General features: G+C 39.7%; 1 protein-coding gene across 1 annotated transcript; it reads left to right on the plus strand.

Annotated features, from left to right (window-relative positions):
* Window positions 1–9,039: 9,039 nt before the first annotated feature.
* LOC148012558 (uncharacterized) lies at window positions 9,040–10,314 on the plus strand. Its single transcript, XM_087668973.1, has 4 exons — window positions 9,040–9,224; window positions 9,309–9,400; window positions 9,542–9,703; window positions 9,828–10,314. Exons 1-4 carry the CDS (start codon window positions 9,128–9,130, stop codon window positions 9,975–9,977), a joined length of 501 nt encoding a protein of 166 aa, XP_087525099.1. The 5' UTR covers window positions 9,040–9,127; the 3' UTR covers window positions 9,978–10,314.
* The last annotated feature ends 3,006 nt before the right edge of the window (window positions 10,315–13,320 follow it).

The raw sequence follows: 13,320 nt of genomic DNA on the forward strand, positions 1-13,320 counted from the left end.
TGTAAGGGAGGGGGTTATTTAAGGGAAGGAAGGTACATTTTATAAGGTAAGGTACCATAAATAGGGGGTAGATAAGGGGTATTTTCATATATTTCTTGCACGCAGGTGACGTCTTCTTATTACTACTAGTGAATCCCCTATGTCTTGCTATCACCCATGTGTGGCCAAATACAAAGCACGCCCATCCATTGCAACGATGACCATGAGGCTAGCCAAGTATGTGTTTTGGATACCTTGGTCTCGCAAGACTATCTTGTCGAATAAGGAAATGGGCCTACATTGCAAGCTTCCCTTGCCATTGACCTCACCCAAAGCCCTTGCAGTGTTGAGAAAACAACAATTTCTATGGAAGCCTCGCTACCCCCTAGACACTATGAAAAACAAAACCATTCCTATCACACTTGATGTGGAAGAGGAGGGGATACGGCAATCCTCTTATGTTGTAAGTGTGGTTGAGTACATAATGTCTTCGAGGGGCCGACATTGATTGTTACATCATTTGCTTCGGAATACAAGTGCCATAGAGAGTGGAGGAGATCCTAGTTTTGTATGATGGCAATGTGGCATACGAGCTTTCACCACTAGCAGACAATATACATCTAGTGGAGGGTATGGAGAAAAAGTATGATGGCCATTACTAGACAAAGCCCACATCAACATCAATGGCATTCCCTGGTACTATTTGCTAAAGTAAATGTGTTGAAGAACTAGTGTCGAAATAGAAATTTTGCTAGTCGGTCAATTTCTGGCTCCCTAAACTAGGTGGCATGGACAGGTACAAGTTTCTTCATTTGCTCCACTACCATTACAATGATTGTGGAGTCACATGACCTGTTCTAGTACCCTACTACAAGTAAATCATGCTAATCAAGTCCTCATACATGCAATGCAGGTAAACTTAATACCAGCATATTGGCTGTCGAAATGTCAATTGATGGTCTTGAAAGCCTTGGATGCTTCTATTGTAAGAACCCCCCCTATCTTGCTCTCCAACCGCGGGTGTGTAGTGTATTATGTGATACCAACGAGCCCAATGTCAAGACTATTCATCCATCAAGGCACACATAGCCATGAGGTGCAAAGAGGCACGTGCAAAGCTAATGTTAAAGAGGTGCGAAAGACTGTACAGAAAATGGTAAGACTTTAATGTAGCTAGACCTCAATACCTACAAATGACTATGGCTAGAAGGCTAGTGATGAGTGCCATGGTTCGAAGCAATGTGTTCCCATGTTTGACTCTGAACTCTTGATGATGCTCGAGAAACTCCAACCACTCATTTAGAGGAACATGTAACATATTGTTCCATTCACAACACATCCCAAAATATGATTAAAATGCCATGTATATGAAGATCAATATTCTGTGCATGCATGTTCAAACACATGGTCCATGCAGCACATGCTAAGAGTGATTAGGGAATGGAATCTCGTCTTCTAAAGTTAAAGCAACATTGTGCATACATATTTTTCCATGGTAGCCTATTTCTTGGGCAAGTCGTTGACAATGATAGCAAGTGCTTTATATTCAAAATGTCAACGATTAGGCCAGCCTCAAGGGTTAACTCAGTGAATTTTATGTGAAGGAATGGCTTTAGGGACCTACACAATAGTTGGATATAGCACAACCACGTGCATCACATTAACAATTGGACCACCATGGCAGCACATGTGTATGACCAAAGGTAGTTTCTCTTACACGATTCTACCATCACAACATGAACATAATGAACATAGTTTTCCTTACTCTTCCATTCATGTCTTGTTTTTTTGTAGTGTATGAGTTGATGACTCTAGCAATACGTGAGATGAAGGAAGAGGATGCAATGCACAAACTCTTTTCTAAACAAAAATGAATGAAGTGATGGAGAAGTGTGGCTACCCAAGCACTGATTTTTAAGGATTCATGGTAGATGAGGCAATCGCCACAATTGGAGGGCCATCCACACAATGTTCAATGGTGGACTGGACAACATAATGCAAGAAAGGAAGAGATCTTTCTTATTTCATTGGAAACAAAGTCTCCAAATACACACGTCACAATACATGTATGAGTTTCCAAGATGAGCATAAGTGCTTGTGTCACATGTGGAGATGTGCAACCAAAGGAAGATGATGCAATAATGCAATATCGATTCATTTGGGCTCGATGGGCCTCAGGAAAAGTTACAGATTCTAGTATACCAGCAATGAATTATTGGCTTAGTTGGTGGCATATCAAATATCCATGTAGGAGGCGGCACTATTGGGGTAAGACTAATTCGTAATAGTAGGATGTGATGTGTGGTGAATTTGTTTTCTCACGCTCCATACCCTCTCGTGCTGTTTTTTTGTCCAAGTGGTGGATGATATTGCTCATATGCCAACCATGAACCTAGCAGAGCCAATGCATACAAGTTGGTTGGCAAGGGAGGGATTCAAGGGATCTATCAGGTTGTACGATGCATGTGTTAGTGATTTGGCCAATGCACTACTACAAAGCACAACAAGGAATTAGTCCCACACCTCAAGCAATGCTAAGGAGGTGGTAGGAGGAACTGAATTGCATCAATGTCTTGATTTTCAAGGGGACAATGTGACTATAGCAAGAAAATGTAAGGTTGATGGGAAAGTGGGATAAGAAGAAGCCAACACCTCTCGCAAGTTTGAGTATATGACTGAAAACATACCTAGAAGAAAGGGCACAAGAAAACTAAACTTTGAGGACCCTTCACCTTCAGACCAATCAAGGGTAGTATCACCAAATTCTTCGAAGGAAATGGTGATGGAGACAGTCCTTCATGACACTGTTTGGGTATAAGAAGGATTCCAACTCACAGTTGTGTGCAATGTCAAGGATGGTTGGGAGCTAGAGAGGAAAAATGCAAAAAACCAATCAAAAAACACAATGCATGGCATGCTTGCACCTTCGTTTTGAGGTGTCATGGAGTGGTCTAGCTCAAGAGGAGAAGCTAGCAATCAAGACGGAATCTGGCACCAGTTCATATGGTTCTATAATGATATTGTAGACCATACACGGAACATTTGTTCTTCCATTCATCACCCACCCATCCAAGGTTCCACAAGTATGGTTAGTGGCATGAGCCACAACTTTGATAGTAGAAGAAATATACATGTTAGAGAGTGGTGGGTTTGTTTTACAAAAGGCAAAACAAGAGGTGGATGCTAATGAGGGCTCATGTAGATATTAAAGAGGTGTTTCATAGGCTACATGAGGGGAAAAGGATAGACTCGGCATTGGCTCTAGATGCAACTATGATGAAGGCCCACACAATGGTGAAGCCTTTCAAGCATGAACTTTTCAAACTAGAGACACCTAACTCAAGTGTCTTGCAAGAGTCTTATGATGTGCATATTGCAAAGAATCCAACATGTAACCATTACACAAAATGAAAAGTGTATTTGGCATGCAAGCACCTATATTATGTGTACCTCCAAGTGTTTGGAATGGATGCAAATGCCAACATGTTTATACACTAACCCATACTCACTGAAGAAAACGTACACATTGTATTTGGAAGCAAAAGAACTTTTCCAATACCACCTACACTATGACAACAATGCAATGCTAACACTACCTCTTAACACAACTGCATTTTATTTTGTCGAGAAAGTATTGTTATGCAATTCAGTTGGATAACTTTTGTCAAAATTTTGACAACCCTTTGGTGACCTTGTCTCTCTTAATTTATCAAGCAAAAGCACTATTGCCACAGTTAACGCAATATAAATGTGCATTTGGATTGCTTGTATAAATTGTCTTGTATCAAATTCGTTGGGGGGAGGGAGAGGGGGGAGGGGAGGGAGCTATCAACCCATTGCAATTTAAGTTCTAAAAACACAGAGTGGCTACATAAGCGTTCACAACATGTGTGTGTGTGTGTGTGTGTGAGGTATTTAGGATTTAAGAGAAGTGTTTATTACAACACATGCCATAATCCGATGTGAGGCATTATTATACAATGTGGACTGATTGCATGCATGAGAGAGAGAGAGAGAGAGAGAGAGAGAGAGAGAGAGAGAGAGAGAGAGAGAGAGAGAGAGAGAGAGAGAGAGAGAGAGAGAGAGAGAGAGAGAGAGAGAGAGAGAGAGAGAGAAACACAAAGAATGAGTGAGTGACTAGGATTTATATACATGTGTGTGTGTGTGTGTGTGTATAAGTGCACACACACACACACACACAGAGGTGTTTACACAACACAAAGAGAGAGAATGTAGAATAAGAGGGAGAAATTGCATGTACAGAGAGAAATTGAGAGAGAGTAAAGAGATGGAGCAATTTGAGAGAGAGAGAGAGAGAGACAAAGACAGAGGAAGACAAAGAGAGAGGTGTGGGCCATGGTGTACCATTCTGGGGTGATCACATGAATGTAAACACGTTACATGCTAGAGAGAAAGAATCGTTTACATGAGATAGAGTGATATTTGAGCGAGTGTGTTAGAAAGAGAAAAAGGGAATATACACATAGAGAGAGAGACTGAGAAACTGAGAGAGAGAGAGAGAGAGGTACATAGAGTGAAGGTAGTGGTGTAATTGTGGAGGTGGTGAGGGTAGTGGTGGTGGTGGTGGAGGTGGCGGTGGTGGTGGTGGCAAAGATGGTGGTAGTGGTGGTGGAGGTAGCTGTAGTGGTGAGAGTGGTAGTGGCAGTGGTGGTGGAGGAAGCCTTGGTGGTGGTGGTGGAATCCATGGTGGCAGTGGTGAAATTTGTGGTGGTGGTGGTGGTGAAAATATCTAAGGGTGAAATAAGTTGACTATGTGGAATAATAAATGGAGGTTTTCCAAAAAAGCTCACTTTTTGCCCTTCCCCGTTCTTAGCTTCACGAGCTAGAAAAACAATGACTCCTCTGATGGACCACTACTATAATTGTGATTGTCCCAACATACAACAACCATGGTATATGTGCCACCATGTCACCATTGATTTTTGGTGCCATGGGATTGGCACTCATTTGGGAGGGAGGTAATGATAACCCTGAAAAGAGAAGCCAAGCATCAAAATTCCAATAGAGGTAAAGAATCATCTTAGGTGCTATTCATATGCAATGTGTAATTTAAAAAGTTTTTAATACGACAAATGAACATTGTTGTTGAAAATATTTATGTGAGTGTTAGGCCCACTCTTGTGAAAATTGTACAAGTCCTTGATTGTAAAATAGGCAATTAAATTTACTTTAAATGGGTTGGGTTTCAATAACCTAAGGATATACATGAAGGGCCAACCAAGGTGCCCTAACAATTGATAGGGTGTCCAACATCTCATGGAAAATCTAAATTCGATCCTATGTATAAAAGCTAAAAAGTGAATAGAAGAGCTCATTCTACTATGTGTCATTTTGTGAGCTCAAGCTCTCTCTCTCTTTTCTTGCTTCTCTATTGTCATTGGGAGAGAAAGAGAGAGAGTGTGTGTGAGGAATAATTAAATGAAGCATTTTATTGCATCCATTCTTCTCTACCATATTCCTCACCTTCAATAATGTCAATCTTCATCATTAGCAACGCTTTTCTCCTCCCATAACCTTTAAACTCAAGTCCCAACATTCCCCATCTTGGGTGCAAGGCCCAACATGCTACTTTTGAAAAAAAGTTCCAAGGGACTAGCACTTATCTAGGAGAGAGAAAATATTAGCCTAATTCAACAACTAACAAAGTGCCAAAAGTAGCTGTTGCTAAATATAGCAATGTAAGAGTCTAGAAGTGAAAAAGATCAATTAGTATGCTAAAAATAAGTTTTGAAAAGAGTTGTGATTTTTTAGAACTTCAATGTGTTACTATATGCATCATATATTTGCAAGGTGAGTAATTATTCCATCCATTACTTGCAAATGTGGGACTAATATTTTTGTATAAATAAAGTGAGACCTGAGCTCACTCCCGTGTAAATTATAAAATAATTCTTGAGTTACATATAAGCCAAAATGCATGTAAAGGGGGGAAGCACAAGCCAAGTTAAAAACCCTAACCCTAACTCTAACTATAGTATATATAATGTGCAAAAATGAATAGAGAGATTATTCATTTGCATGCAATCCCTGAGTTTCTACTCTCCTATTTTGTTGTCTACTATATTGTAGAGAGAGAGTGAGAGTGTGACTTAAGTGAGAGACCAAGTGAGCATGAATATCATCTTCATCTCTTGCATCCATATCTTCTCTCCCCTCTTCCTTCCATAGCTCAAAGTGTAGGAGGTGCATGAGAGAGAGAGAGAGAGAGAGAGAGAGAGAGAGAGAGAGAGAGAGGGGGGGTACCAACTAGGAGCTCTTCTATGTCCTCTTCTTCTCCTTCTTCTTCTCTCAGTATTGGAGCTATATGATGTGGATGTGAAGTAGTAGAGACAGTGGATTGAAGTGCAATGCATGACTCGTGAGACCATCAATGAGCTTTCCATTCAATTTCTTATAACTTTCTAGCTTGCATGAGGAGTGTGAGAGGAAGCTTCAATGGTTTGGAGCAAGAGTATGTGAGACATAGTTGAGTCATAGGCTTATCAAATTTGCTCTTGAAATAATAAGAGTTTTCATCCAACTTCCCATTGTTGAGCTCTGTAGAGCCTAGTAGTTGGTTTTACTTTTCCTTATAGGATTATATAGTACTTAAAGGGGAGCTTTTTTGCATATTTAATGTAGAACTCAATTTTCGTGCCTAAGACAAAGAGGATCTTAGTCACACACACACAATGCATGTGCGTGCGTTGTGTGTGTGTGTGTGTGTGTGTGTGTGTGTGTGTGTGTGTGTGTGTGTGTGTGTGTGTGTGTGTGTGTGTGTGTGTGTGTGTGTGTGTGTGTGTGTGTGTGTGTGTGTGTGTGTGTGTGTGTGTGTGTGTGTGTGTGTGTGTGTGTGTGTGTGTGTGTGTGTGTGTGTGTGTGTGTGTGTGTGTGTGTGTGTGTGTGTGTGTGTGTGTGTGTGTGTGTGTGTGTGTGAAGTTACTTAAGAAGATAGGTTAGCTTGCACATTGTTACTTGACACATCATAATATAAGAACTGAAGACACAACATGATAGTTAGGAAGATAAGACACAAATGCATGCATGCACATGATATTCATCCTTTGGATAATAGAAAATGTAGATTAGTATAGCTAATAAATAAAATAATACTGAATATATAAAGAAATATAAGAAGAGTATTATCTAGCTTTGATACAATCGAGATTTGAGTGCGTGCATGCATGCGTGCGTGCGTGCGTGCGTGTGTGTGTGTGTGTGAGGATTGGAGCTAGAGTATGAGTTAGTCAAGTGAGTGGTAGTCTCTGCCCAAAGTCTCATCATTGAGAGGTCAACACCATTATAAATTTAAGAGAACAAGAAAGAAAAATGAAATAGTGCTAAGCTCAAAAGAAAGAGTAAAGCAAGATAAGAGACACCACGTTTTACATCCACAGTGACAAGTGACTTGTGGTGGGTTGCTTGAGATTTCTTCATTGCATCTTCTTAGTGCCCTCCTTCATGTCGGTATAATGACCTTAGGGGAGATCCATTGCATCTCACCATTTTCTAGGAGCTTATTTTCATGAAAGATGGAAAGAAAATGATGATGCAATAGTATATGCAACAATTGCTATTCGATTGACTTATTCTTCTATATATTAGTCTAGGGTGTCTAATTTTGCAACAAAACTCTTACTTATAAGCTACCTTCAATATGTTCTTCTCATCTTTCCCCATAGTTCACACATCATTGTTTGGACTGGAGGCAAGTTTCTATGGTCTTCCCCAAATGGAAGTTCGGATAGCTTGTTCAACAAGATAATTCCTGAGAATAAGAAGTCAAATAAAGCTATGGGTTGCAACATGAGTGAGGGGGGGTCATAGGGAGATATGAGAGAGTAAAAGAACAAGGATAAGGATGGTTAATGGAATGGGCAAAAAGGCTAGGCCTAAAACTATTAAAATTTGAAGAAGTTAATCCTTCATTTATGGCATGGCAATCCAACAAAAAGGGAATGTGAAGATTACCCTCATGTTTGTCACATTAGTCGGGATTGTGATGGCAAAATATCACCATTATAATGGCATGAAAAATCCATAATAACCTAGTTATAAAGTTTAGGTAAACACTACATAAAAATTAAACCTAAATTCTTGATGTGCCCATTAATATAGAATTTGTATCCTTAATGTGGCATCAATATAATGAAATTGTAGAGCTAAATGAAAACTTGTATTCTTAATGTGGCATCAATATAATGAAATTGTAGAGCTAAATGAATAGTTGCTATGTAACTTTATGTCAAGGCTAGTGATAGATTCTTCATTTGTGTCCAACAAGAAGAGAAAACTTGTGCACGATCATGAAGCAAAAGTGGGTTTATGAGCTAGTAGGAAAACTTATAGTATATATGTTAGGATAGTGTGTATATTGGTAAATGAAGGAGGGCATGGCCATTGTCTCTACAAATTTCGAAGAGAATTGTGTCCACTCTCCATCATATGGTTCTCCTATAACTTTAACCTTACACATGCAAAGAAAGATATTAAAACATGATTTAGAAGTGAAATGATTTATATAAATAGAATGTTAGGGATTATATAGACTTGTAACCAAGGGGCACCCAAACTCTTGACTAGAACTCTACGATCCCATTACAATATTCATCTTGGACTCAATATGTGGACCCTTTGCGATGCCCAACTTGGTGTCTGCCAAGAGCAATAGTTCGATTTTTACATTATACATTAAGTGCCTCATTGCCCATGAGAATAAAATTCATGAAGACCCCTACTATGACTAACCATGCAAGACTAGTTTGAGAGTAGAAAAGAGGGCACTTATAAAGACCGCTACTATGACTAACCATGCAAGACTAATTTGAGAGTAAAAGAGAGCACTTATAATATGAGACCCCTAGTACCAATACCCATGCCACACTAGTTTGAGGGTAAAAAAGAGAGTACTTATCTGACATCCCTACTAACACTAACCATGCAAGACTAGTTTGAGGATAAAAGAGAGAGCACTTCTATGAGACCCCTACTGCCAGGAGCCATGCAAGACTAGTTTAGAGTTCAAGAGAGCACTTACATACGATCCTTTGCAAGACTAGTTTAAGAGTGAATTGAGAGCAGTTCTATTAGAAGGCTAACAAACAGCTAGCTCTTTGTTGAAAAGCTTATCTTCTTTGGCTAGCCAGTTATGGTGATGGCGAGTTCGGGCGTGAGCCTCAGCTCGGCCTCGGCTTTCTTAGACTCGTTCATCTTGGACTCAAAATCAAGACCACTCACGCTAGCAGGTACACACTAACGGTCTCGAGCTCTGCATTCCTTCCTTCCTTACTCGTGTATTACTTCTTCTGTTTACCCGTCTTTCGCCGCAGTGCCGCCTCTACAGAGACTGACCATAGAATCGAAGCATGCTCCCACTCGCAGAGAGACTGTCAAGATTCGTCATACCCGGCTGCGGAAAAAGGTATGCTTTCCTCTATCCTGTGAATGTAATGTCTGATTCTTTGAAACAAGCTAGGCTTTCCTCTTTATTATGATTGTAATGTCCGTGTGATTCTTTGAAATCCTAATTGTAACTTGAGTCAATGGTTGTTAATCTACAAAGCTTAGCGGCACAGAAGAGAGGCCCCGGCTCGCAGTATTCCGCTCAAATCAGCATCTATATGCTCAAGTGATTGATGATACCAAGGGTTGCACCCTAGCATCAGCCTCGACAATACAAAAGAATATCAGAGATGAGCTTGATTTCTCGGCAGGACCGACATTAGTAAGCTCGCTATGGCTCTCTGCCATGTTAATGGAGCATTTGTCGTGTGGAAGCAGGATTGTTGTGTCCGCATGACATGTCTTGATGCTGAGCTTGAAATTGCATTGCCCCTTTGGTTTTACAGGATATTGCAAAGCAGATAGGGGCAGAAATAGCAAAGGCATGCCTAGCCAAGGGCATCAACAAAGTAGCATTTGACAGGGGTGGCTTTGTCTACCACGGGCGCATCAAGGCACTTGCAGATTCAGCTCGTGAGAATGGTTTGGAATTCTGACTTTCATTAGTTCAGGGATCTTTGACTTGCGGATTCAATACAGGATTTTTTAGTCTCCCATGCTCTTTGGTCAACTGTTGAGGGAATATGATATTCCTGAGTCAAAGTGTTTCAGAAATAGTCATCTGAACAGAGTGAAGGCTTGGTCTTCCTATGTCAATTGCAAGATCCCCATCTCATTGATTGTAAAGCTTCATTTCCTGAAGTTTGTTTCTTGAGGGTCTGTCTTGTACTTGAAAGAATTTCACATGTGGTGCCCACATAGCTCTACTATCTTATCTGGCCAAGGGGTTTGTTTTGTGTTTTTAAAATGGGAATTGTCAATTAGGTTTCAATCTATGAGGCTGGACCATGTAGCAATACCCTCTTAAATGCAGTCCATAAATGTAATTTTGAATCACTATTTCAGGGTTCAGGCCTTGTTCATGCAGTTAGGAAAGCTAGAATCTAACTGCGTGTAGTTGGATACTTGAGGAATGGCTACTCTACAGAGACGACTGGTCATACACCTCCCTTTTCCTGAGATACCATCTAGTAGATGACTAGTCCACTTAGGCCAGTTTGAATACATTTAGTAACAGTCTGTAATGGCTTGTTCTTCTCTCCTTTTGCCTCTCTTATCTTGTCTGAACTTTATTATGAAAAGATATGCAGTTCATTCAAGCATCTCTGGATCGGACTAGTCACAGGGTCCTGGAATGCAGGAACAACATTCGGAAACATTCTGGGTGGGGGAAATGTGTCCCAAATTGGGTGGGACTTCTCTGGTCTTTAGGTGCTTTTGGCTATCATTGGCCTGTTTTCGGCCCAGTTTTGGCTGTTTCTGGCCAGTGTTGCTTGTGCAGTTACTCCAACCTTGTGCAAGCAACTGCAGCTTGCATTATTTTTTCTCAGCCCATTTTAGCCCACACATAGCTCTTAATCTCAAGGAATTCAAAGTCTATTTGCAGCCTACTCCAGCCTTGCGTTAGATACTCATTATTATTGACCAACAAGCTTGCAAACCAATTTGCCCCTTGGTTTGCTTAGGGATTGGCTTTCACCCTACTCCTTGAAAGATAAATTCAGCCCCAAATTGGATATTGCCTAGCTGGCCTCTTGAATCTCTTGAAATTTCTCAATTTCAGCTACAAGAATTCATATCCTAGACCTCAATTTTGAGTAGGCTTCTCGAGGCATTTGTCAAAACTCTAATTTTTGCTATAAATTAGGGTTTTACAGTAGAGATTGATTAAAATCTCTTGCTATAATGACTTAAATTGTTGAAAAATGTTGAGATAACTTGAGTAATGTTTGGGGAATGAGAGAGAATACTATAGAGAGAGAAGTTTCAAAGTCTAACCGCGAGAAACATTGAAAAACAGTTGTTGTCTTGCTCAAACAACCTTGAAAGCTGTCATCCATAGCTTAGGACCACCAGTAAGGTTGCTGCCCCATCCTTTATGCTGTCATCTGCACCAAAAGAACCTTGGGTTGTTACCTGCTCTTGGAGGGCTCCAAATTATTGTCGCATGTTGTAGGATTGATCCTTGGTGGTTGCAAATCACATAAGCAACCTCTCCTTGCTCTCTAATAGCCTCCTCTTCTCTCACAATGGATGGAATAGACTTCCACCAGTCCCTAATTTAATAATTATTCTAGTACTTGAAAAATTAATTTCGTCGGTCAATAATTACAATGGTTGGGTCAATTTGTTTTCCAAGTATCCCTTAGCAGTTATTAGCCCTTAGATCGGTATTAATTTATTAATTAATTAATGCCTAGTCTCTAATGTTACCATTGACATTAGTGGCCAATAAATTAGTCTAGGTTCAAATTTGATATCAGATACCATCTAGTACCTGTTAGATATAACTTATTATAATTTTTTCCTTTGACACCCATTATATCCTAGGGATCCTTGGCTTGTTACCATGAAATAATTGCCATGTGCATCACATGTGCTAAACAACCTTGCACATTTGATTAATATTTGAATCAATTGTTATTGACAAGATTAGAGTATCTTAAAATTTCATGTCCCTATGACAGGTCTCCCTACAATCGTTCTCAATTGCATTGCATTGTGCCAAAGGAGAAGCATATTGCACTAGAATTTCCCTTAAGGCATCATAGTCACAACATTGACCACTGTTATCTAGCCATGCCGCATGTCCTAAACCTTGCTGAAAATTTCCAGCCAACATAAGCATCAGATAATACTGAGAAATAGTCAAGAATTGTTGCTAAAAACCCATTGGATGCATCCATAACATTCATGGAACCAATTATAAAACATTGAAATTTGAGTATAATTTGATTTTAAACTAATCACTTGCTGATCTGAGAAGTGATCACGAATTGTTGCAAATGTGACCCCAAACTAATCACAAACCGATTGCAAAATCTGATGAGTAAAAGTAACCATAAGTGGTTTTCAAACTGATCTAAAATTGATTAGGATTTTGTCTAAAATTGAGGCAAAAACTTATGTCAAACCAAACTGATGCAAAAAGTATAGTTTCAATGCTCAGGTGAAACTCATACTCGTTTGTATACATCTTAGAGTGACTAGTGCACCGAGTAGTGACTCCATAGAAGACATACTTTCAGCATAGTACCTTGGATGCATGCTGAATACATCCGAGATCCACTACATACGAGAGCTATCCACAATTGACAGAGAAAGTGCTACCTTCCCTTGAGTATCAGGCAATACTTTAGACCCTTGCTTTGCTGAACTTGACTGAGTTTGAACTAAAGTATGCTCTAACTAGAGGAATCTCAACTAAGTTGCAACAACTGAGGATGGTCTACCAAGTCACTCTCTTTCCTCCACTTTGTATCTAAAACAATGCAGAAGCTTCATGAAGAAGCATCTGGAAACTTTATCTCTAACTTTTTGTTACAACTCCAATGGTAGAACATAGCATATAAATGAATCAATCCAAACCAATAGAGATATAGAGCGTCTTAAAAACATATCTGTGAGCGTAGATATTTTTCCCTTTCGCTTATCGCAATTATACTTTCACATTTTTACAACTCCAACTTAACTAATATACAACATTACATCCAGTTGACTAGTCTCTTATGTGTACTTGACATGCCAGAAGCACCAATGCATCAGGAAACATTATTGTTTGCATATTTTGAATTGTTGCAATGTGACTATGCATGGAAATTTGCATAGTACTAGCCATTCCAAGATACATTTTTCCATACATTGCATATATTACTAGCTATATTTTTCCTCGTGACCAACACTGTATGAAGCGTTTGCATGACCAGCATTAATACCATGAGTCCCAAACATAGTGGGTTGCATATATGCATTACCAAACTTGCTACCTTGTGCCTCAAC

The sequence above is a fragment of the Lygodium microphyllum genome, chromosome 27 (assembly GCF_053477565.2).
Source record: "Lygodium microphyllum isolate KBCC chromosome 27, Lygodium_microphyllum_v1.1.10, whole genome shotgun sequence".
NCBI lineage: Eukaryota > Viridiplantae > Streptophyta > Polypodiopsida > Schizaeales > Lygodiaceae > Lygodium > Lygodium microphyllum.

Bases quoted from the DNA above. Each gene is read 5' to 3' on its own strand.
- LOC148012558 (XM_087668973.1), top strand. From the start codon at position 9,128: ATGGTGATGGCGAGTTCGGGCGTGAGCCTCAGCTCGGCCTCGGCTTTC. The intron at 9,401-9,541 runs GTATGCTTTCCT...TAATCTACAAAG, and splicing joins ATACCCGGCTGCGGAAAAAG to CTTAGCGGCACAGAAGAGAG. The intron at 9,704-9,827 runs GTAAGCTCGCTA...TTGGTTTTACAG, and splicing joins TCTCGGCAGGACCGACATTA to GATATTGCAAAGCAGATAGG.